This window comes from Nerophis lumbriciformis, linkage group LG02 (assembly GCF_033978685.3).
Source record: "Nerophis lumbriciformis linkage group LG02, RoL_Nlum_v2.1, whole genome shotgun sequence".
In the NCBI taxonomy this organism is placed as follows: domain Eukaryota; kingdom Metazoa; phylum Chordata; class Actinopteri; order Syngnathiformes; family Syngnathidae; genus Nerophis; species Nerophis lumbriciformis.
The window spans coordinates 7,259,073-7,286,263 of NC_084549.2; the positions used below are offsets into that span (position 1 = coordinate 7,259,073).

The following is a 27,191-nucleotide window of genomic DNA, read 5'->3' on the forward strand; positions in this document are numbered from 1 at the left end:
TCACCCCGTGGAAAATATTGTGTGGAAATGCCAATAAATCCGCGCTTGTAACAAATTGTGTTCTGCCCGAGAGGCTCCGGCGTATTGGAAAAAGCTGGCAGGGAAGCAGAAGGAAGGTGAAGACAGTGTCACGGCCCATTAATGTCGTTTGTGTTGTCCTGTACCTTAATAAATGAAGTTATTAACTCATCTATTGTCTGGGTGACACGGCTATTCAAGGTGGAATCCCTCCCCCGACGACGCAAGTCACATAAAAACATGCAATTATGCAAAAAAAAATCACATATAATTTACACAGATTTAGAGGACATGACTTATTATTTATTAATGGTGGGCAGGAATGAATAGAAATCCATCATGCTTTATGTTTGTGTAATGAATAAGCGATCTACACAATAAAAAAGGTCCACATTATACGTTATGTTTTTGTAGAAAAGTGGTAAACTGGGAACATGGCAACCACAAACTATCGGTAATTGCTGAATGGTGGAAAAAAAGGGATTGATTGGATAAACTCTACTTCTTCATACTCCTTTTTTGGACAATTGTACCATCTCAGTTTTTAATATTGTTTTCTTAAACATGTTGAAAATTAACAATGACATTAAATATCCTAAATATACATTAAAACAGTCATGGTCAAAAGTGTACATACACTTGTAAAGAACATAATGTCATAGCTGTCTTGAGTTTCCAATAATTTCTGCAACTCTTATTTTTGTGTGAATAGTGATTGGAGCACATACAAACCCCGTTTCCATATGAGTTGGGAAATTGTGTTAGATGTAAATATAAACAGAATACAATGAATTGCAAATCCTTTTCAACCCATATTCAATTGAATGCACTACAAAGACAAGATATTTGATGTTCAAACTCATAAACTTTATTTTTTTTTGCAAATAATAATGAACTTAGAATTTCATGGCTGCAACACGTGCCAAAGTAGTTGGGAAAGGGCATGTTCACCACTGTGTTACATCACCTTTTCTTTTAACAACACTCAGTAAACAATTGGGAACTGAGGAAACTAATTGTTGAAGCTTTGAAAGTGGAATTCTTTCCCATTCTTGTTTTATGTAGAGCTTCAGTCGTTCAACAGTCCGGGGTCTCCGCCGTCGTATTTTACGCTTCATAATGCGCCACACATTTTCGATGGGAGACAGGTCTGGACTGCAGGCGGGCCAGGAAAGTACCCGCACTCTTTTTTTTTTTACAAAGCCACGCTGTTGTAACACGTGCTGAATGTGGCTTGGCATTGTCTTGCTGAAATAAGCAGGGGCGTCCATGAAAAAGACGGCACTTAGATGGCAGCGTATGTTGTTCCAAAACCTGTATGTACCTTTCAGCATTAATGGTGCCTTCACAGATGTGTAAGTTACCCATGCCTTAGGCACTAATGCACCCCCATACCATCACACATGCTGGCTTTTCAACTTTGCGTCGATAACAGTCTGGATGGTTCGCTTCCCCTTTGGTCCGGATGACACGATGTCGAATATTTCCAAAAACAATTTGAAATGTGGACTCGTCAGACCACAGAACACTTTTCTACTTTGCATGAGTCCATCTTAGATGATCTCGGGCCCAGAGAAGCCGGCGGCGTTTCTGGGTGTTGTTGATAAATGGCTTTGGCTTTGCATAGTAGAGCTTTAACTTGCACTTACAGATGTAGCGACCAACTGTATTTAGTGACAGTGGTTTTCTGAAGTGTTCCTGAGCCCATGTGGTGATATCCTTTAGAGATTGATGTCGGTTTTTGATACAGTGCCGTCTGAGGGATCAAAGGTCACGGTCATTCAATGTTGCTTTCCGGCCATGCCGCTTACGTGGAGTGATTTCTCCAGATTCTCCGAACCTTTTGATGATATTATGGACCGTAGATGTTGAAATCCCTAAATTTCTTGCAATTGCACTTTGAGAAACGTTGTTCTTAAACTGTTTGACTGTTTGCTCACGCAGTTGTGGACAAAAGGGTGTACCTCGCCCCATCCTTTCTTGTGAAAGACTGAGCATTTTTTGGGAAGCTGTTTTTATACCCAATCATGGCACCCACCTGTTCCCAATTAGCCTGCACACCTGTGGAATGTTCCAAATAAGTGTTTGATGAGCATTCCTCAACTTTATCAGTATTTATTGCCACCTTTCCCAACTTCTTTGTCACGTGTTGCTGGCATCAAATTCTAAAGTTAATGATTATTTGCACAAAAAAAAAAAATGTTTATGAGTTTGAACATCAAATATGTTGTCTTTGTAGCATATTCAACTGAATATGGGTTGAAAATGATTTGCAAATCATTGTATTCCGTTTATATTTACATCTAACACAATTTCCCAACTCATATGGAAACGGGGTTTGTACTTGTTGGTCACAACAAACATTCAAGAAGTTTGGTTCTTTTATGAATTTATTATGGGTCTACTGAAAATGTGACCATATCTGCTCACAGATAGGAACATATTAAATTATTCAAAACTCAAAAGGGTACAAAAAAAACAGAAAACAACCCGAAGGCAAGCTAAGGCAAAAACTTAGGACATGGAACTATAGACATAAACATGACACAAAAAAATAAGAGTTGTAGGAATGATTGGAAACTCAAGACAGCCATGACATTAAGTTCTTTACAAGTGTATGTAAACTTTTGACCACGACTGTAAATGCAGTGTCAATACAGCCAGTGAGTGTACCACGCACTCACTGATGCGTCACTTTACATCATAGTTTGTAAAAAAACCACAAATGCGTGTACTTATTAAGTACTTTTTGTCAATATAGTATTGAAAAGCAACAAAAACAGATTTGTCTTTCTAGGTTTTAGGTTTAGCGTCTCGTAAGGTCTGTAGATTTCAACAAGTGAACCTTAGTGATTTTGAAGCTGTCGCAGAATGTAAGGACATCGCTCACTAAGGAAAGAGTTATTACTTGATTAGGAAAGACCAACAAACACCCAGTACAAACCACGTTTCCATATGAGTTGGGAAATTGTGTTAGATGTAAATATAAACGGAATACAATGATTTGAGAATCATTTTCAACCCATATTCAGTTGAATATGCTACAAAGACAACATATTTGATGTTCAAACTGATAAACTTTTTTTTTTTGCAAATAATCATTAACTTTAGAATTTGATGCCAGCAACACGTGACAAAGAAGTTGGGAAAGGTGGCAATAGATACTGATAAAGTTGAGGAATGCTCATCAAACACTTATTTGGAACATCCCACAGGTGAACAGGCTAATTGGGAACAGGTGGGTGCCATGATTGGGTATAAAAGCAGCTTCCATGAAATGCTCAGTCATTCACAAACAAGGACGGGGCGAGGGTCACCACTTTGTCAACAAACGCGTGAGCAAATTGTTGAACAGTTTAAGAAAAACCTTTCCCAACCAGCTATTGCAAGGAATTTAGGGATTTCACCATCTACGGTCCGTAATATCAACAAAGGGTTCAGAGAATCTGGAGAAATCACTGCACGTAAGCAGCTAAGCCCGTGACCTTGGATCCCTCAGGCTGTACTGCATCAATAAGCGACATCAGTGTGTAAAGGATATCACCACATGGGCTCAGGAACACTTCAGAAAACCACTGTCAGTAACTACAGTCGGTCGCTACATCTGTAAGTGCAAGTTAAAACTCTCCTATGCGAGGCGAAAACCGTTTATCAACAACACCCGGAAACGCCGTCGGCTTCGCCGGGCCTGAGCTCATCTAAGATGGACTGATACAAAGTGGAAAAGTGTTCTGTGGTCTGACGAGTCCACATTTCAAATTGTTTTTGGAAACTGTGGACGAAGAGGAAAAGAACCATCCGGATTGTTATAGTGGCAAAATTGAAAAGCCAGCATGTGTGATGGTATGGGGGTGTATTAGTGCCCAAGACATGGGTAACTTACACATCTGTGAAGGCGCCATTAATGCTGAAAGGTACATACAGGTTTTGGAGCAACATATGTTGCCATCCAAGCAACATTACCATGGGCGCCCCTGATTATTCCAGCAAGACAATGCCAAGCCACGTGTTACATAAACGTGGCTTCATAGTAAAAGAGTGCGGGTACTAGACTGGCCCGCCTGTAGTCCAGACCTGTCTCCCATTGAAAATGTGTGGCGCATTATGAAGCCTGAAATAGCACAACGGAGACCCCCGGACTGTTGAACAACTTAAGCTGTACATCAAGCAAGAATGGGAAAGAATTCCACCTGAGAAGCTTCAAAAAATGTGTCTCCTCAGTTCCCGAACGTTTACTGAGTGTTGTTAAAAGAAAAGGTGATGTAACACAGTGGTGAACATGCCCTGTTGCAGCCATGAAATTCTAAGTGAATTATTATTTGCAAAAAAAAATAAAAATGTATGAGTTTGAACATCAAATATGTTGTCTTTGTAGCATATTCAATTGAATATGGGTTGAAAAGGATTTGCAAATCATTGTATTCCGTTTATATTTACATCTAACACAGCTTCCCAACTCATATGGAAACGGGGTTTGTATAATCACATTGTATTGGTGCCATTATTCTAATCCACTCACTACTGCACATACAAAGGTTCTTCTCGGGCTTGCACTTACGGCATCAGCATATTCCATTTGTTGTCCTGGAGGACCTATCAGTCGAGAGAATGGAGAATGGTCCTGTGTTCCCAGGATCGGTCTGGCGGAGTGCGATTATTTTGACCACCTTTGCATTCTTGCAAAGCGACACAGTGGAAGTGTTTACAAGACATTCGTCTTCCTATCAGAGGAAAACAGGTCGACGGTTGGCAGCTGAGGACGGTCTTGAAGTCACCTTTTTTTTGTGTGTGTGCATGTTTTCATATAATAGCCATATAACTCTGGTGTGTGTATAAGGTAAGACATATTATCTGGCGTTCTGTTTTGCAATATTATGCAAAAAATACCTTCTGGTACCTGCTGATGTGTGTTAGGGATCTGCATAAGTCCTGAAAATTTGCGCGCATCCGCCCTTGTAGACTCCGTAGTCGATAAGCTTCTTCGTTTTCTCTATTTTTTTGTTATATGACATTCATCCTCCACCTTTGCCATTTCTAATATAAAGTAGTGTAAAGTTCTTACTTATATCTGTCAGTGAACTCGCCATGAAAGCGCTAAAACATACCGGTGTAGTGAGTTGACATTATTCACCCAAGTAACTTTAGTTATTAGAGAGTTCCGGTCGGACACATTTCCGGGCGTTGTTGTTGCACTAGTGAGCCACGGATGAGGAGATGCTGCTCCGTTATTGATAGAAGTAAAAGTCTGAATGTCATTAAAACAGTTAGCTCCATCTTTTGACACTTCTTCCACTCCCGTCCTTGCACGCTACACCGCTACAACAAAGATGACGGGGAGAAGACGCTGAATAACATGGGTGTCAAACTCTGGCCAAATTTGGTAATTTCACTTGGCCCTTGAGGTGATATCAAATACGGAATTTGGTAGTAGTGGGATGTATATTGTAGCGTCCCGGAAGAGTTAGTGCTGCAAAAGGTTCTGGGTATTTGTTCTGTTGTGTTTATGTTGTGTTACGGTGCGGATGTTATCCCGAAATGTGTTTGTCATTCTTGTTTGGTGTGGATTCACAGTGTGGCGTAAAGTTCTTACTTATATCTGTCAGTAAACTCGCCATGAAAGCGCTAAAACATACCGGTGTAGTGAGTATACATTATTCACCCAAGTAACTTTAGTTATTAGAGAGTTCCGGTCGGACACATTTCCGGGCGTTGTTGTTGCACTAGTGAGCCACGGATGAGGAGATGCTGCTCCGTTATTGATTGAAGTAAAGTCTGAATGTCATTAAAACAGTTAGCTCCATCTTTTGACACTTCTTCCACTCCCGTCCTTGCACGCTACACCGCTACAACAAAGATGACGGGGAGAAGACGCTGTATAACATGGGTGTCAAACTCTGGCCAAATTTGGTAATTTCACTTGGCCCTTGAGGTGATATCAAATACGGAATTTGGTGGTAGCGGGGTGTATATTGTAGCGTCCCGGAAGAGTTAGTGCTGCAAAGGTTTCTGGGTATTTGTTCTGTTGTGTTTATGTTGTGTTACTGTGCGGATGTTCTCCCGAAATGTGTTTGGTGTGGGTTCACAGTGTGGCGTATATTTCTAACATTGTTAAAGTTGTTTATACGGGCACTCTCAGTGTAACTTGTATCGCTGTTGAACAAGTATGCGTTGCATTCATGTGTGTGTTCATACAGAAGCCGCACATATCTTGTGATTGGGCCGGCACGTTGTTAGAATGGATGAAAAGCGGACGTGACGACTGTGGTCCGGGTGGGCTACGAGATATAATGACCTTTGTTCGATAATGAAGGTTGCCTCAGCTCAAAGCCTAAGCCCCGACATTAATGAACTAGGATTCAAGAAAAGATGGCAGGTATCTGGCTTGGGCACATCAGATTAGATCAGTGTGTTGCAAACTGAGCCGTTTAAAGTCCTGAATGGTTGGTTTATTCATTTTTTTTTTTTTTTTTAATTTATTAGCCTGTGGAAAAAGTTAATGTTGATATTTACCTCAGAAGGCTGCAAATAGAAAAGAGGCATTACATTTTTATTTAAATTGTATTTCATATGCCATTGATATTTTTAAATTATTATTATTATTATTTGAAACTCGATTTTGCATGTCACTATAAAGTTATATAAGCCTTGCTTGTTCAATATTCAATGCAAAACTTGTTTGGGTCCCTATTAAAAGGTTAATTTGTTCAACCTTGGCCCACTCCGTATTTGAGTTTGACACCCCTGCTGTATAAGGTGAGTGTTAGAATTATCATGTATATATATTATCACACAACTTTAGTATGCTTAAAGTCCGTTGCTATAGTTATTAGCTATTGTGCTCAAGTTAGACTTTTGTATCTGTGCAAGGACGAAACTTCTTGTCTGAGGGGTGGCCTCAGCCGCAGATGTTATCTTTGTTTTAGCCCGCTAACAGCCAAGGACTTCAAGGACCTCAACGAAGATAAGACGACAGCACGCAGACGAAGCGGAGACAAGGCGAAATCACAAGGCCCCCAGCACATTCCGTCACGTATTGTGCGTACTGGACCTGCTTTGCATAATATATGTGACCACTCCTTTTAGCGGCGGCCTCAGTGATGTTGACTATGGAACTCCTGAATAAATAGAGGGACGCGTGAGCTGAACCTTAGAGCGTAGAGCGAGACTGTGACTAAGTGTGCAGCTCCATGCGTTCTCCTCATGAGCTAAATTGAACTCTGTCTCTGCATGGTTCCTTGCTTCTTGTCTGATTAATAGATGTCATCAGTATTTGAACCTGACAGGCCCATCCTGAAGCGACTGTCAGAAAGCGACTTGAAGATGATGTGTAAAACATCATCTATGCAACATTTTGACCAAAGAACCACCATTACATGTTATGTAGACCACAAGGAAGTCTTTTACATTTAGAAAAAAATCATAATGTGACCCCTTTAATGCGCCTTATAATTCGGTGCGCCTTTTGTATGAAAATAGACCTGACTAGACCCGCTCATCGGCAGTGCGCATTATAATCCGGTGCGCCTTATGGTTAAAAAAAAATACGGTAGTTAGTAGAGATGTCCGATAGTGGCATTTTTGCCGATATCCGATATTCCGATATTGTCCAACTCTTAACTACCGATTCCGATATCAACCGAAACCGATATATACAGTCGTGTATTATTATACACATTATTATGCTTAATTTTGTTGTGATGCCCCGCTGGATGCATTAAACAATGTAACAAGGTTTTCCAAAATAAATCAACTCAAGTTATGGAAAAAAAGTGCCAACATGGCACTGCCATATTTATTATTGAAGTCACAAAGTGCATTATTTTTTTTAACATGCCTCAAAACAGCAGCTTGGAATTTGGGACATGCTCTCCCTGAGAGAGCATGAGGAGGTTGAGGTGGGCGGGGTTGGGGGGGGTGTGGTTTAGGTAGGAGGTAGCGGGGGGTGTATATTGTAGCGTCCCGGAAGAGTTAGTGCTACAAGGGTTTCTGGGTATTTGTTCTGTTGTGGTTATGTTGTGTTACGGTGCGGATGTTCTCCCGAAATGTGTGTTGTCATTCTTGTTTGGTGTGGGTTCACAGTGTGGCGCATATTTGTAACAGTGTTAGAGTTGTTTATACGGCCACCCTCGGTGTGACCTGTATGGCTGTTGACCAAGTATGCTTGCATTCACTTGTGTGTGTGTGTGTGTGTGTGTGTAAAAGCCGCATATATTATGTGACTGGGCCGGCACGCTGTTTATATGGAGGAAAAGCGGACGTGACGACAGGTTGTAGAGGACGCCAAAGGCAGTGCCTTTAAGGCACGCCACTAATATTGTTGTCCGGGTGGAAATCGGGAGAAATTCGGGAGAATGGTTGCCCCGGGAGATTTTCGGGAGGAGCACTGAAATTCGGGAGTCTCCCGGGAAAATCGGGAGGGTTGGCAAGTGAACCCACCGTGCGTTTAAGAGTGCACTGATGTGTTTAGATGGAGACAGGTGTGGACAATATTGGAGACAGACCCACTACGTCTGTGTTTTACAGCGGCGTTTTAAAAAGTCATTAATTTTACTTTTTGAAACCGATACCGATAATTTCCGATATTACATTTTTAAAGCATTTATCGGCCGATATTATCGGCCATCCCTAGTCAAAACCTTACTTGAAGAGCTCCTGTCTGGAAATGGCTCTGTTGGTCAGCGGGTCGATGGCGTACACCATCAGGTCCGACTTGCTGTAGTCCTCCAGCTCAAAGCCGTCGCCGTGACGCCGTGGTCCGATGGACTCCACGATCACTTTGGCGCCCGGGATCTGGTCCTGGACATGGCGCTCCAAAATGCTGCAAAAAAAAAAAACAATAAAAAAAATCTAGAGTCCTTTTTGTCCCAGGCTGTTAGATTCACATCATCCAAGCAATCCATGAACCGACTCTGGCACCTCCGATTTGGCAAAGGTGGTGCGATCGGGCAGCGGTTTGCGTCCTGGCTAAGCCAGCAGATAATTAGGCCGCCTGCACTCTAGTAAAATTGTAAGATATTAAAACCACTCCAATGACAAATGAATTGTTTAAAGGTGGTGTGGTGAGAAACATGGCACGCTTTACCAAAGCAACACCCATTTGCCTTTCAAATTGCCTCATTAGGCTAAACTGTGTGTCCCGAGAGGGGCCAAAAGATGTTTCACTCAATCGCTATCATTAATTCATTTGGGCCGGGACATAAAACACTGGATTATAGACTCACATGGGTCATCCAGCAAAGCCTTCTCTCCTGTGATTTATATTTAAATAAAGGCATCCTTTTATGCAGAACTACTTCTTTTTTTTTTAATATCGGTACCTTTAATATTGTTACTAGAGATGTCCTTATAATGGCTTTTTTGCCGATACCCGATATTCCGATATTGTCCAACTCTTAATTATATATATATATATTAGAGATGCGCGGATAGGCAATTATTTCATTCGCAACCGCATCAGAAAGTCGTCAACCATCCGCCATCCACCCGTACTAACATTTTTTCAAAACCGCACCCGCCCGCACCCGCCCGTTGTTATATATCTAATATAGACGATGCAAGGCATTAGTGAGGTTATAAAGCTTTTGCCTGTTAAAGAAAGGAGACTGATCCAATGCAGCACAGACATTCAATGCGTGCCACGCTGTCACGGCCCAGACGCACTCGCGGCGGCTCCACCCGGGCTCGCGTCCGAGGCTTCAGCGCGCACCGCGGCGGCCATCCTACTCGTCGCGGCCTAGCCCTCGGGGCTCTCGCTGCCGGCGATGGCCGGGTATGGACCCGACGCTCCAGCGCCATCCATTTTCAGGGCTAGTTGATTCGGCAGGTGGGTTGTTACACACTCCTTAGCGGGTTCCGACTTCCATGGCCACCGTCCTGCTGTCTATATCAACCAGGGTGAGCCCCACCCCTTTCGTGAGCGCACTGCGCGCGGAGTGACCCCTGTTATGCCGGGGGTGGCGGGCAGGTAAGCTGCGCGGGCGGAGCGCGCGGAGTGACCCCTGTTACGAGCCCCCGGCAACGGGGGTGGCGGGCAGGTAAGCTGCTTTCCTGCTGCGCGTGACGCCGGCCGCGGCGAAGGCGGACGAGGCGGGGTGTCGGTGCGGTGGGCGCGGTGGTGACCCTGGACGTGCGTCGGGCCCTTCTCGCGGATCACCTCAGCTACGGCTCCCGGTGGGGCCCTCTCGGGGGAAGGGGCCTCGGTCCCGGACCCCGGCGAGGCGTCCCTTCTCCGCTCCGTAAAAGTGTCCATCTCTTTTTTTTTCTTCTTCTTCTGTTGTGGCATATGCTGCAGGTGCCTGCTCGTTTTTCGTATGTGGGTAACAACATTTAACTATGTATATATATTTCCGAATTGGTTTAACTGCCACCCGCCTGAATCTATTTAAAATCTTTTTTTTTTTTTATTTCAACCGCCCGACCCGACCCGCGGATAAAATCTAATTTTTTTTTATTTCAACCGCCCGATCCGCGGATAATCCGCGGACTCCGCGGTTGTGTCCGCAAACCGCGCATCTCTCTATATATATATATATATATATATATATATATATATATATATATATATATATATATATATATACATATATATATACAGTATATCATTTATATTTATTTATTTTGCCGTTTTTGTTTACATGTTAAAGGTGTTTTAATGAATATACATGCATCTTTAACACATATAGATTCCTTTCTTTCCTGAAGACAAGAATATAAGTTGGTGTATTACCTAATTCTGATGACTTGCATTGATTGTAATCAGACAGTAGTGCTGATAGCGTCCACGTTTTCAAATGGAGGAGAAAAAAAGTTCCTCCTTTCTGTCTAATACCACATGAAAGTGGTTGGTTTTTGGCATCTTATTTGTCCAGCTTCCATATTCGTTTTTATACACTTTACAAGAAATACATTGGCGGCAAACTCCGTAGCTTGCTAGCTTGTTTGCGCAGGCTTCCGGAGACTCTTGTTTTGAAAGCGCAGGCGCGATGGAGCGGCACTTTTATTGTGAAGACAGGAACTGTGCAGTCAGTCTTTAGGCTTTTGACGGGATGAACGGTTGAAATAAAAAAAGGGTATTTTTTCCTTCACACTTTTGATTGATTGATTGGAACTTTTATTAGTAGATTGCACAGTACAGTACATATTCCGTATAATTGACCACTAAATGGTAACACCCCAATAAGTTTTTCAACTTGTTTAAGTCAGGTCATGTGACCGCCTGGCTCTGTTTGATTGGTCCAACGTCACCAGTGACTGCATGTGATTGGTGGAACGGAGTGAACGTCACCAGTGACTGTATTTGTTGAAACGCAGGCACTATGAAGGTCTGTCTGACAGACCAAAACAAACAAAGCGTGCATTAACAGATCGATAAAAATTAGTAGCGAGTAGCGAGCTGAATGTAGATAAAAGTAGCGGAGTAAAAGTAGCGTTTCTTCTCTATAAATATACTCAAGTAAAAGTAAAAATATGTTGCATTAAAACTACTCTTAGAAGTACAATTTATCCCAAAAGTTACTCAAGTAGATGTAACGGAGTAAATGTAGCGCGTTACTACCCACCTCTGGTTGTGACATACTGTAATAATTCAAAATTAATCTCTCTTTTTCCCCACAGTCTATTACCGCCTTAAAATAAAATGCTGAAGTGCATATCGTCGCTAGAATTGTACTATAAATGTAATCTAACAAATATGTTTTGCACCTTATTATAGCCCATTTAACATTAAATAATACAATAAAAAAATGACAGATGTTCAATAATGTCTTTTTTGCTGATATCCGATATTGTCCAACTCTTAATTACCGATTCCGATATCAACCAATACCGATATATACAGTCGTGGAATCAACACATTATTATGCCTAATTTTGTTGTGATGCCCCGCTGGATGCATTAAACAATGTAACAAGCTTTCCCAAAATAAATCAACTCAAGTTATGGAAAAAAAATGACATATTTATTATTGAAGTCACAAAGTGCATTTTTTTTTTTTAACATGCCTCAAAACAGCAGCTTGGAATTTGGGACATGCTCTCCCTGAGAGAGCATGAGGAGATTGAGGTGGGGGGGCGGGGGTGTATATTGTAACGTCCCGGAAAAGAGTTAGTGCTGCAAGGGGTTTCTGGGTATTTGTTCTGTTGTGTTTATGTCGTGTTACGGTGCGGATGTTCTCCCGAAACGTGTTTGTCGTTCTTGTTTGGTGTGGATTCACAGTGTGGCGTATATTTCTAACATTGTTAAAGTTGTTTATACGGGCACCCTCAGTGTGACCTGTTGAACAAGTATGTTTTGCATTCCTGTGTGTGTTCATACAGAAGCCGCACATATCTTGTGACTGGCACGTTGTTAGAATGGATGAAAAGCGGACGTGACGACAGTTCGTAGAGGACGTTAAAGGCAGTGCCTTTATGGCATGCCCCCACTATTTTTTCTTGTCCGGGTGGAAATCGGGAGAAATTCGGGAGAATGGTTGCTCCGGGAGATTTTCGGGAGGAGCACTGAAATTCGGGAGTCTCCCGGGAAAATCGGGAGGGTTGGCAAGTGAACCCACCGTGCGTTTAAGAGTGCACTGCTGTGTTTAGATGGAGACAGGTGTGGACAATATTGGAGACGGACCCACTACGTCTGTGTTTTGCAGCGGCGTTTCAAAAAGTCATTAATTTTACTTTTTGAAACCGATACCGAATGTGTTTGTCATTCTTGTTTGGTGTGGATTCACAGTGTGGCGTATATTTCTAACATTGTTAAAGTTGTTTATACGGCCACCCTCAGTGTGACCTGTATGGCTGTTGACCAAGTATGCATGGCATTCACTTGTGTGTGTGAAAAGCCGTTGATATTATGTGACTGGGCCTTTACGGTTTATTGGCGCTCTGTACTTCTCCCTACGTCCGTGTACACAGCGGCGTTTTAAAAAGTCATACATTTTACTTTTTCAAACCGATACCAATCATTTTGAAACCGATACCAATAATTTCTGATATTACATTTTAAAGCATTTGTCGGCCGATAACATTATCGGACATCTCTAATTTAAAGGCATCCTTTTATGCAGAAACAACTTTTTTTTTTAATATCGGTACCTTTAATATTGTTACCTTTTTATTCAGTTTTAGTCAATGAGTTCCCTCTTTTTCTCCATTCTCTTGTTGTGGGGCAGACTGGCTCGCACGTGCACGGGCATAGCGTATAGTTCTAACTTCCAGTACAGGCCAAAAGTTTGGACACACCTCAACGTGTTTTTCTTTATTTTCATGACTATTTTACATTGCATATTGTCACTGAAGGCATCGAAACTATGAATGAACACACCTTCTCATTCAATGCTTTTTTCTTTATTTTCATGATTATTTATTTTCCTGAGGAAGCTTACACTGCCTGTGGAATCTGAGGTGGGCTCTCCTATTTCTGGGGCTGAGGTTGCCGAGGTAGTTAAAAAGCTCCTCGGTGGCAAGGCCCCGGGGGTGGATGAGATCCGCCCGGAGTTCCTTAAGGCTCTGGATGTTGTGGGGCTGTCTTGGTTGACAAGACTCTGCAACATCGCGTGGACATCGGGGGCGGTACCTCTGGATTGGCAGACCGGGGTGGTGGTTCCTCTCTTTAAGAAGGGGAACCGGAGGGTGTGTTCCAACTATCGTGGGATCACACTCCTCAGCCTTCCCGGTAAGGTCTATTCAGGTGTACTGGAGAGGAGGCTACGCCGGATAGTCGAACCTCGGATTCAGGAGGAACAGTGTGGTTTTCGTCCTGGTCGTGGAACTGTGGACCAGCTCTATACTCTCGGCAGGGTCCTTGAGGGTGCATGGGAGTTTGCCCAACCAGTCTACATGTGTTTTGTGGACTTGGAGAAGGCATTCGACCGTGTACCCCGGGAAGTCCTGTGGGGAGTGCTCAGAGAGTATGGGGTAACGGACTGTCTTATTGTGGCAGTTCGCTCCCTGTATGATCAGTGTCAGAGCTTGGTCCGCATTGCCGGCAGTAAGTCGGACACGTTTCCAGTGAGGGTTGGACTCCGCCAAGGCTGCCCTTTGTCACCGATTCTGTTCATAACCTTTATGGACAGAATTTCTAGGCGCAGTCAAGGCGTTGAGGGTATCTGGTTTGGTGGCTGCAGGATTAGGTCTCTGCTATTTGCAGATGATGTGGTCCTGATGGCTTCCTCCGGCCAAGATCTTCAGCTCTCACTGGATCGGTTCGCAGTCGAGTGTGAAGCGACTGGGATGGGAATCAGCACCTCCAAGTCCGAGTCCATGGTTCTCGCCCGGAAAAGGGTGGAGTGCCATCTCCGGGTTGGGGAGGAGATCTTGCCCCAAGTGGAGGAGTTCAAGTACCTCGGAGTCTTGTTCACGAGTGGGGGAAGAGTGGATCGTGAGATCGACAGGCGGATCGGTGCGGCGTCTTCAGTAATGCGGACGCTGTATCGATCCGTTGTGGTGAAGAAGGAGCTGAGCCGGAAGGCAAAGCTCTCAATTTACCGGTCGATCTACGTTCCCATCCTCACCTATGGTCATGAGCTTTGGGTCATGACCGAAAGGACAAGATCACGGGTACAAGCGGCCGAAATGAGTTTCCTCCGCCGAGTGGCGGGTCTCTCCCTTAGAGATAGGGTGAGAAGCTCTGTCATCCGGGGGGAGCTCAAAGTAAAGCCGCTGCTCCTCCACATCGAGAGGAGCCAGATGAGGTGGTTCGGGCATCTGGTCAGGATGCCACCCGAACGCCTCCCTAGGAAGGTGTTTCGGGCACATCCGACCGGTAGGAGGCCACGGGGAAGACCCAGGACACGTTGGGAAGACTATGTCTCCCGGCTGGCCTGGGAACGCCTCGCGATCCCCCGGGAGGAGCTGGACGAAGTGGCTGGGGAGAGGGAAGTCTGGGCTTCCCTGCTTAAGCTGCTGCCCCCGCGACCCGACCTCGGATAAGCGGAAGAAGATGGATGGATGGATGGGCTTACACTGCAAAAACTGAAATCTAAGTAAGATGAAATATCTCAAATAAGGGTGATATTTGCTTATTTTCTGTCTGATAAGATAATTCTTCTCACTAAGCAGATTTTATGTTAGAGTGTTTTACTTGTTTTAAGTGTTTTGGTCCTAAATGTTGCTGAGATTTGATGACCTATATTGAGTAAAACATGCTTGAAACTAGAATATCAACTGTTGAAAAGCTGTGTCATCAACACACACAAGTACAAAAGTACCTTTTTAAAGTAATAATTTCTTATTTCAAGCATGAAATAAAAAATCATGACTTTGACACAAGTGTGTCTCATAATTAAAACAGATGACAGCCAAATGGACTTTGCTGTTTTATTTTCAATGAAACAATAGCAAATACGTACTCATATAGTAGTATTGTTGTTATTAGTGAGAATATACTTATTTTAAGGTATTTTTGGGTTCATTGATGTTGGCTAATTAGGGACCGAGTCCCTTTGGGACAGAGGACCCTATTGTATTTCTAGCGTTTTATTATTATACCGCCACCTCTTTGAGCTGTAATTTGACCCCCTTAACATGCTTCAAAACTCACCAAATAGGACACACTCATCAGGACTGGCGAAAATTGCGATCTAATCAAAAAAACCAAACCCCAAAACTCAAAATTGCGCTCTAGCGCCCCCTAGGAAGAAAACACAGACGAAACTGCCTGTAACTCCCAGTATGAATGTCGTAGAGACATGAAACAAAAACCTCTATGTAGGTCTCACTTAGACCTAGATTTCATACACTGACAACCCCAAGCAAAAATCAACTGGACGTTTGCAATTCCCCCTTCAAAACAAAAGTTGTGTAAAAACAGTCACCTTTTTTCAAACAGTATCTCCTCTGTTTGTCGTGTCGGCTTCAAATTAGCACAGGAGAGAGATTAAACCCTTCTGATTAAAAGTTGATGAAAGAGTTTTAATTACTGCTCCGGTTTGGATTTTATGAGCCCTCAAAGTTGGTCCCGTCCATCCCTGCTTGCAGCTTTAATTTTACTTGTTTTGGAAAGTGTTATGTTTGTTGTCTTCTCCCTGCCTTCTCTATTGGTTTTTCAGTTTCTTCCACAGTCTTTTGTCCCCAACGAGGCACACCTGCTGCTAATCACCTCCTGGTAGCATTTAAGCGCGTCTCCACCAGCTGGTCCCCGCCGGTTACTGTTCCTGAACTCCGCTCTGACGTGTGCTACCTTGATTCTGCTTCCCTGGTATGTTGCCTTCGCACATTTCTGTAATATTGACCTCGTTGTGTTTTTGTTTTTTCCTAGCCACCTTGTTTTAAGAGGACTAGTTTTTGCCACGCTGTGTGCGTCCTGACCTTTGCTCCGCCAACCTCTGATAGAGACTACTTTTGTTATATTTCCCATGGTGTGCACTTTTGCCCCATCACCTTTAGTTACCATTTTGGACTTATTAAATATTTTCATTTGTTATCGCGTCCCTTGCCTCCATTCTCTGCATCCCGGGGTCCACCCTTGAACTCTATCTTAACAGAAAGTCTTGACAAACCAAATTTTCTTGTTCTACTGGCAGATAATTTTGCTTAGTTCAAATAAAATACCCCTCATTTTAGTATTTTTTTCTTCTTGTTTTTCAACACTGACTTTTTGCGGTGCGCAACTCAACACCCCAATTTACAGTGGGTGCTTTGCAGAGTGCATTGAGCTATGTGAGAAATTTCAAGCCGATCCACCTTACAGGGGTTTAATGACAGCGACACCATGTGGTGTACCTGTCAAACAAATAATAGCACGACCAAGGCTGGTAGAGGTGCACGTTTTGACAAAGTTTTCTCCCTTTTGCCTCCAGCGGTTTAGAAGTAGAGGCGTTGACTTGCACAAAACAAACCGCATCTCTCCAGTCTCTCGCTAACAAATCCATACGAGGAATTAGGTCCCACCGTAAAGCAGAAACGCCTCGAATTCTAGTGGAAGGAAGTGCAATTCAAGTTGTGTGTGTCTATTCAACAAGAAAAACAATTAACTGTAAGTCACACTGGAGGGCAAGCAAATGTTGCGGAAAATAACAAACTGATTGGATAAAGGTGGATGTGGCAAATCTATTTCCCTTCCCTCTCGCGTCCTTATTAAACTGTAACTTGCTATTACACCATATATGAAATACATATAATAATATACCGAAAATGATACAACCCATTGGCTTTATTGCATGTTTTTTCTTAAATTTTGTTACTCGATGATAAATGCTGTGTTTACCTTATGAGTTGGTCCCTGTTCTCTTCAACCAGAGTGGGTGGGACAGTGGACACGATGACTTGCATGTCCAGTGCGTTGACCACAGACACCTGCAGTCCAAGAAGACAACAGACAGACCCCCCCAGGAGAGTTTACTGTAACTCTAATTAACTCTGTAACTCTATAATGCAGCGAACCTCATTGTCATGCATACTTGCCAACCCTACCGAATTTTCCGGGAGACTCAGTGCCTCTCCCGAAAATCTCCCGAGACAAGCATTCTCCTGAAATTCTCCCATTTTCCAGCCGGTCTTAAGGCACACCCCTTAGGTCAACCAAAAAGTAACCACACAACACTATACCGTATAGTGTTCTGTGGTTACTTTTTGGTTGGCCAACGGTTTACGTTGTATTGCGCACCCTGACGGCAAGTGTGGGAGTCGGTTCTGAAGTACGAAGTAAAGAGACGTAACTTCGTCACCTCGCCTGGTTATTGACTCCAACCCAGAATATTACACTGCCCATACCTATGCTCCTTCAAAGGCTGTGCTACTGGCTGCAAAGCATTGCACTTTCACATACAACAATGAGTAGAGAGGAATGTTAAGTGTGTGTATGTGTAAATAAATAAACACTGAAATTCAAGTACCGTATTTTTCGGACTATAAGTCGCAGTTTTTTTCATAGTGTGAAATGATTAACACATTAGAGTAAAATATCAAATAATATTATTGATCTCATTCACGTAAGAGACTAGATGTATAAGATTTCATGGGATTTAGCGATTAGGAGTGACAGATTGTTTGGTAAACGTATAGCATGTTCTATATGTTATAGTTATTTGAATGACTCTTACCATAATATGTCACGTTAACATACCAGTTGGTTATTTATGCCTCATATAACGTACACTTATTCAGCCTGTTGTTCACTATTCTTTATTTATTTTAAATTGCCTTTCAAATGTCTATTCTTGGTGTTGCCTTTTATCAAATACATTTCCCCCCAAAAATGCGACTTATACTCCAGTGCGACTTATATATGTTTTTTTCCTTCTTTATTGTACATTTTCGGCAGGTGTGACTTATACTCCGGTGCGACTTATACTCCGAAAAATACGGTATTTATTGTATTTATATGCATATATATATATTATAAGGAACATATATATTATTATAGATTTACTATTATTATATATATTATAGATTTGCCTGAGAAGCTGGGCAGGAAAAAAAAATGTAAATAAAATAATAATAATAATAAAATAAAATACACATATATATATAAAAAAAAAAAAAAAATATATATATATATATATATATATATATATATGTATATATACATATATATATATATATATACATATATATATATATATATATATATATATATATATATATGTAGCTAAAATTCACTGAAAGTCAAGTATTTATTATATATATATATATATATATATATATTTTTTTTTTTTTATAAATATATATATATATATATATATATATAAGAAATACTTGAATTTCAGTGAAAGTCAAGTTTTTATTATATATATATATATATATATATATATATATATATATTTTTATAAATATATACATATATATATTTATATATAAGAAATACTTGAATTTCAGTGGAAGTCAAGTTTTTATTATATATATTTTTATAAATATATATATATATATATATATATATAAGAAATACTTGAATTTCAGTGAAAGTCAAGTTTTTATTATTAATATATATATATATATATATATATATATATATATATATATATATATATATATATATATATATATATATATATATATATATATATATCCATCCATCCATTTTCTACCGCTTATTCCCTTTGGGGTCGCGGGGGGCGCTGGAGCCTATCTCAGCTACAATCGGGCAGAAGGCGGGGTACACCCTGGACAAGTCGCCACCTCATCGCAGATATATACATATATATATATATATATATATATATATATATATATATATATATTTATATATAAGAAATACTTGAATTTCAGTGAAAGTCAAGTTTTTATTATATATATATATATATAAGAAATACTTTAATCTCAGTGAATACTACCTATGAATATACTCCTCCCCCTTAACCCCCCCCCCAACACCGCTTACCTCAACCCCACCCCCCACCCCCCCATCTCCCGAATTTCGAGGTCTCAAGGTTGGCAAGTATGTTGTCCTGTGAACAATAAAAACTATGTCGGCTTTATGCCTTTGCCTTACAAATGAGTAATGCATTTAGTGTTTTAATTTTAACATGTTAAATGTATTTATTTATTAATGTATTTATTTGACAGGGACAATACAATTAAACAGTGCTACCCACAGGTAACCGATGTCAAAGTACATAGGACTTCGAGCCACAGGCTAACTTGCAACCCTTGTAAAAAAAAAGTTGAGAAAAGTGTAAAACACACACAAAAAGATTAGTACAAAAGTACAAAAATAAAAACATATTGAAAATGACAGTTCTAGTGCCTAGTGGGTAGAGTGTCTGCCCTGAAATCGGTAGGTTGTGAGTTCAAACTTTAATAAAGCGTCTTACGACGACAACAAGCATGTTGGACACTCACCACCACTTCGGCGCTGCTGCTCAAACCCTCCCCGTAATCGTCGGTGGCGATGACCTCGAACTTGAAGTAAGACCTGCGCAAGTTCCGAAACATGATGGCGGACTTGAGGATGCCGGTGTAGGTCTCGATGACGAAGCTGTCCTGTCCCTCGGCCGTAGGGGGTATGATGAGGCGGTACGCCATGGCACTGAAGTTCCCCGTGTCCGGATCGCTGGCCTAAAATAAGACATTGAGGGAAAGTGTTGACGTCTTTTACGTGGAATCTCGATTTACAAACCCCTCATTTGGTGGTAGCTAAGGTGTATATTGTAGCGTCCTGGAAGAGTTAGTGCTGCAAGGGATTCTGGGTATTTGTTCTGTTGTGTTTATGTTGTGTTACGGTGCGGATGTGTTTGTCATTCTTGTTTGGTGTGGGTTCACAGTGTGGCACATATTTGTAACAGTGTTAAAGTTGTTTATACGGCCACCCTCAGTGTGACCTGTATGGCTGTTGACCAAATATGAATGCATTCACTTGTGTGTGTGTGTGTAAAAGCCGCATATATCATGTGACTAGGCCGACACGCTGTTTGTATGGAGGAAAAACGGACGTGACGATTGTAGAGGACGCTAAAGGCAGTGCCTTTAAGGCACGCCCTCAATATTATTGTCCGGGTGGAAATCGGGAGAAATTCGGTAGAATGGTTGCCCCGGGAGATTTTCTCGGGAGGGGCACTGAAATTCGGGAGTCTCCCGGGAAGTTGGCAAGGGTTGGCAAGTATGGCGACAAGTGGCTCAGGTGGACCTTGTTATCTAATCACCTGTCGCCTTAATTAGCAGCAGCCGGAACGAGACACAGAGTTGGAGTTGGAGTGGGAGCCAGAGAGAGAGAGAGAGAGAGAGAGAGACACGGACTGAGGGAAAGACATTTTGCTGGAAAGAAAAAGCCTATCAATATTCATGAAAATAAAACAGCGTTGTGCTCTGGTGTACGGATCTTGTCTTTGTGTACGAGCGTTTCATGCACCGTTTCAGTGCTGCCATTTTGTGCCCGGCGGCACATCCATTGTTCACTCAGTCAGTGTTAGTCGTGTGCTTTTTAAGTGTTTTTTTTTTCTTTTTAAGCCTTTTAACTTTATCATTTTTCTAGTTTTGCAAGAGCAGGAAATACCGACAATTTCGACCCGTGGTCTATTTGGCTATTACATTTGTCCCAATGGCTTCCACTGTTTTTTTTTTACTGTATCACTATGTGGAGGGGGGCGTGGCCTGCGGGCCTGCCGCGGAACGGGGTGTGCAAGGACCGGCCTCGAAGACAGCGGCAGGCATACTTGCCAACCTAGAGATCTCCCGGGGGGGGCGAGGTTTGGTGGTAGCGGGGGGTGTATATTGTAGCGTCCCGGAAGAGTTAGTGCTGCAAAGGCTTCTGGGTATTTGTTCTGTTGTGTTTATGTTGTGTTACGGTGCGGATGTTCTCCCGAAATGTGTTTGTCATTCTTGTTTGGTGTGGGTTCACAGTGTGGCGCATATTTGCAACAGTGTTAAAGTTGTTTATACGGCCCACCCTCAGTGTGACCTGTATGGCTGTTGACCAAGTATGCGTGGCATTCACTTATATGTGTGTAAAAGCCGCATGTATCATGTGACTAGGCTGACACGCTGTTTGTATGGAGGAAAAGCGGACGTGACAATTGTAGAGGACGCTAAAGGCAGTGCCTTTAAGGCACGCCCCCAATATTATTGTCCGGGTGGTAATCGGGAGAAATTCGGTTGCCCCGGGAGATTTTCTCGGGAGGGGCACTGAAATTCGTGAGTCTCCCGGAAAAATCGGGAGGGTTGGCAAGTATGGCGACAGGTGAGTAGATGGCCCAGGTGGGCTTTGTTATATAATCACCTCTCGCCTTTATTAGCAGCAGCCGGCATGAGACACGGAGTCGGAGTTGGAGTGGGAGCCAGAGAGAGGCATTTTGCTGGAAAGCAAAAGCCTATCAATATTTATGAAAATAAAACAATGTTGTAACCTGAAATCCGGGCTCGTATTGGCATTACTGATTTTCATTTTTTTTTTAACGTGTTTTATACATTGTCGTTGTATTTCAACTGCACCTTAACATGGTAGACACCTGTTTTTTGGTCATGTTCTCAAGGTTGATGTTTGATAAAGCGTTGTATTCTAATATGTGTCCAAAAAAAAAGCACTCTATAAAAAAAGTACTCTATAATACGTTCAAAGTGTGCAAACATTCACTAAAATATGGGCTTTTGTCGAAGCTGGGACCCATTATTCATGTTTACATTGTTTCTGATGGAGAAATTTAATTTATTATACAAACTTTTCTATTTACGAACCCTGTTCAAAAACCGAAAAATCGAAATTCAACTGAACAGTACTCCTATTTGTTTTTTTTAATATTCAGACACTGCTTTTTCAACATCCAATTCTAATGTACATTATAATAACTTATTCTAGTCCCAATCTGGTCAGTAATAAAATAAGAACTTACACACGTGATGTGCATAGAACGATGTCAGTGTGTCCAAAATGTGACCTAGACTACGTTTATATTGCAGGCCAAAGTGGCCTAAATCTGATTTTATTTTTATTTTTTTAATCAGATTTTTCCTGCTCACAGCGATAAAGTGAAAACAAAGTAAGTTGACCAGGAGGAAGTCGCCACTACTACAAAATAAAATAAAAAAAATCGCAACACCCTAAAAATGTGTGTTTTTTACGTGAAAATAATATAACATATGACTGGATGTATAAAGCATACTTGCCAACCTTGAGACCTCCGATTTCGGGAGGTGGGGGTGGGCGTGGTCGGGTTGGGAGGGGGCGTGGCTAAAAGGGGAGGAGTATATTTACAGCTAGAATTCACCAAGTCAAGTATTTCATATATATATATACATATAATTCTAGCTATATATATATATATATATATATATATATATATATATATATATATATATTTATTTATTTTATTATATGTATATATATATATATATATATTTATTTTATTATATGTATATATATATATACATATATATATATATATACAGTATATATATATATATATATATATATATATATATATATATATATATATATATATATATATATATATGTATATATATATATATATATATATATATATATATATATATATATATATATATATATATATATATATATGTATGTATATATAAATAAAAGAAATACTTGAATTTCAGTGTTCATTTATTTACACATATACACACACACATAACACTCACCTACTCATTGTTGAGTTAAGGGTTGAATTGTCCATCCTTGTTCACTATTGTTCTAACCATGCTGAACTCTGATGATGCATTGCTGTGTGGCACGCACAAAAGTGCTTTCATCAAATGCACTAGATGGCAGTATTGTCCTGTTTAAGAGTGTCACAACATTGCTGTTTACGGCAGACGCACTGCTTTACGGTATACAAAAACGTGACTGCTGCTGTTGTGTGTTGTTGCCGCGCTGGGAGGACGTTAATGAAACTGCCTAACAATAAACCCACATAAGAAACCAAGAACTCGCCCTCCATCATTCTACAGTTATAACGTGATTGGGCAGGTATGCTGGTTATATTGTGGGTTAGCGGACTCAGGTCCTGAGTCCGCCTGAATTTCGGGAGATTTTTGGGAGAAAATTTGTCCCGGGAGGTTTTCGGGAGAGGCGCTGAATTTCGGGAGTCTCCCGGAAAATCCGGGAGGGTTGGCAAGTATGGTATAAAGTGTAATTAGGATGTTTGTTTTCCGCGAGCAGACATTACAATGTCTGTTATGAGAGGTTTGTGATCTTTTAATGGCTGTTAATATTAACTTTCACTGTGACTAACATTTACCTATTTGTGAACTTAACCATGCTAAAAAAATGTTTTACCAACAATTTGGGGAAAAAGGTCAACTTACTCCACTAATGGGTAAAACAAAACAATGAACTGCCTCCCATACAGTACGTGATCATGCACGTTTTTATGGTCCACTAATTGAATTGAAGTGCACCATAAAGTGATACGATCCGCGGGCTACCGCTGGCCTTTAATGTATCAATGATACATGACAAAAATATGAATAATACAATTAATTCAAATAATAAATTATATACTTAACTACAGGCTGTTTAAATAAAACACAATGAACATAACTGTCGAGTGATGGAGGAGATAGCTTTTCTCCCCCCCCCCGTCTATGCAGGTGCCTGGGCGATACTTTTAAGTGGCTGACAGAAGAAGCGCTGCAGGAGGTGACTCGTGCGTTATCTCCACCTGGTGCGTTTCCACCTGATTGTTCCCCTGGGACTTGTAATAGATTAATAAGCCAGCCAATGTTTCCCCTTGTGATTCAATTAACCTCATGCATTTTTTAGCAAACGGTCACACAAGCAGAGTAAGAGAACATTTTCTTTCCCAAATATATATATATATATATATATATATATGGGGGGGTTGGGTGAAGCGGGGGGTGTATATTGTTGCAAGGGTTTCTGGGTATTTGTTCTGTAGTGTTTATGTTGTGTTGCGGTGCGGATGTTCTCCCGAAATGTGTTTGTCATTGTTGTTTGGTGTGGGTTCACAGTGTGGCGCATATTTGCAACAGTGTTAAAGTTGTTTATATACGTCCATCCTCAGTGTGACCTGTATGGCTGTTGACCAAGTATGAATTGCATTCACTTGTGTGTGTGAAAAGCCGTAGATATTATGTGACTGGGCCGGCACGCAAAGGCAGTGCCTTTAAGGTTTATTGGCGCTCTGTACTTCTCCCTACGTCCGTGTACACAGCAGCGTTTTAAAAAAGTCATACATTTTACTTTTTGAAACCGATAATTTTGAAACCGATACCGATAATTTCCGATATTACATCTTAAAGCATTTATCGGCCGATATTATCGGACATCCCTAGTTTGGGGTCATTATCTTGTTGGAACGCCCAACTGCGCCCAAGACCCAACCTCCGGGCTGATGATTTTAGCTTGTCCTGAATAATTTGGAGATAATCCTCCTTTTTTTCTTGTCCCATTTACTCTCTGTAAAGCACCAGTTCCATTGGCAGAAAAACAGGCCCAGAGCATAAAACTACCACCACCATGCTTGACGGTAGGTCTGGTGTTCGTGGGATTAAAGGCCTCACATTTTCTCCTCCAAACATATTGGTGGGTATTGTGGTCAAACAGCTCGATTTTTGTTTCTTCTAGGATTAGGGTTAGGTTTAGGGGTTAGGGTTTTGGGTTTTGCCTTCAACTGTGACAGATTGATTTTTTTTTCACTTTCACAAAGTCTGATTGAAACTGATTGTCCTAAAGCAAGAATTGTATTGTTTTTAATGAAATCTAACCTAACCCTAACCCTAACCCTAACCCAAGACAGCCATGACATTATGTTCTTTACAAGTGTATGTACACCTTTGACTACGACTGTATACACACACATATATATATATATATATACACACACACAGTATACCGTATTTTCCGCACTATAAGCCGCACCTAAAAACCACAAATTTTCACAAAAGCTGACAGTGCGGCTTATAACCCGGTGCGCCTTGTATATGGATTAATATAAATATTTATTTTCATAAAGTTTCGGTCTCGCAACTACGGTAAACAGCCGTCATCTTTTTTCCCCGTAGAAGAGGAAGCGCTTCTTCTTCTATGGTAAGCAACTGCCAAGGTAAGCACCCGCCCCCGTAGAAGAGGAAGCGCTTCTTCTTCTACGGTAAGCAACCACCCGCCCCCGTAGAAGAAGAAGCGCGCGGATATTACGTTTCATTTCCTTTGTGTGTTTACATCTGTAAAGACCACAAAATGGCTCCTACTAAACGACACGCGTATAACGCAGAATTTAAACTTAAAGCAATAAGTTATGCCGAAGAACACGGAAATAGAGCAGCAGCAAGAGAATATAACATAAATGAATCAATGTGCGTAGGTGGAGGAAACACACAAATACAACACTCGCCGTCATTCCGGGTGGATTAACCAAAGAACTCCAACCGCTCGATATTGGTGTCAACAGGGCATTTAAAGCACGACTGCGAACGGCATGGGAACAATGGATGACCGAAGGCGAACACACCTTCACTAAGACAGGGAGACAGCGCCGGACGACATACGCCAACATCTGCCAGTGGATCGTAAATGCCTGGGCGGATATTTCGGTCACAACTGTGGTCCGAGCTTTCCGGAAGGCAGGATTCACAGAACTGCTGGACAACAACAGCGACACTGACTCCGATGACTTCGACGAGACGGAGCCGGCCATTTTGGATCCCGTATTCGCCCAACTTTTTAATTCGGACACCGAAGGAGAAGAATTCGAGGGATTTATGAATGAAGAATAACTTCAGAAAGTGAGCGTTATGTTTATTTTGTGTGTTGTGACATTAACGTTCGAGCAACATTAAGTTATTTTTACTATGTTTGTGATTGCACATTTGCACATTACCGTACATTTTGGGAGTGAACAGAGTTGTTAGAACGCTGGTTTTTAATATATTATTAAAGTTTGACTGACCTATCTGACTGTTTCTTTGACATTCCCTTTAGCGCAGTTAGATGCGGCTTATAACACGGGGCGGCTTATAGGTGGACAAAGTTTTGAAATATGCCGTTCATTGAAGGCGCGGCTTATAACCCAGGGCGGCTTATGGTGCGGAAAATACGGTATATATATATATATATATATATATATATATATATATATATATATATATATATATATATATATATATCAGTGACGTGCAGTCACTAGAGGCAGGTGAGGCCCCGCCTCACCTGCCATCATGGAAAGAAATAAAATGTAAAAAGAAAAAAAAAAATGTAATTGTTATATGTATCCAGTGATTATACTATAAAGTTATTTTCCATTTAACTTCACCAGTTTTAGATTATTTTTATTCAAAATCGCTGAATTTTCACATTTGCCGTTCAAATACTGAGAAGAGACGGTGCGGTGATCAGCAGCCAGTCGAGGCACGTCACTCAGTGCCGCAACATGGATTGCGCAATGACTCGGCTAACTGCTGGCCTGCTGTGCAGTGAGACCGTATTGCTATATGAATTATATTATACATTTCCATAGTTTAGTTAGCTGAGGTATATAATGTACAGTGTATTTTGTCAACAACTGTATGTGTGTAAAGTATTTCTTGTGCTGAGCGATCATAAAACGGCTGCAAAAGACGCACTGGCTGAGGCTCGCCTCCTGCACCCCCGCCGTAGAATTGTTATATCAACTAAAGCCCACACTTAAACTTTCCACGTGCAAGATTTAATCTATTTAAAAAAAATATTTCATAAGAAGCCAAAAAGTGCAAAAACAATAATGTTCGTGTTGGAGGAGTTGTGAATGACTGCAGGGCCACAACATTAGGTACACCTGCAGATTGCAGGTGTACCTA

General features: G+C 41.3%; 1 protein-coding gene across 1 annotated transcript in view; it reads right to left on the reverse strand.

Annotated features, from left to right (window-relative positions):
- LOC133580422 (protocadherin-15-like) overlaps positions 1-27,191 on the reverse strand; it is an 888,230-nt gene that overhangs the window by 57,835 nt on the left and 803,204 nt on the right. The window contains exons 29-31 of the mRNA XM_061934831.1: positions 19,785-20,000; positions 17,212-17,300; positions 8,660-8,836 (exon numbers count right to left, since the gene is read on the reverse strand). Of these exons, the coding sequence (XP_061790815.1) occupies positions 8,660-8,836; positions 17,212-17,300; positions 19,785-20,000 (482 nt within the window). The remainder of the gene's footprint in view (positions 1-8,659; positions 8,837-17,211; positions 17,301-19,784; positions 20,001-27,191) is intronic.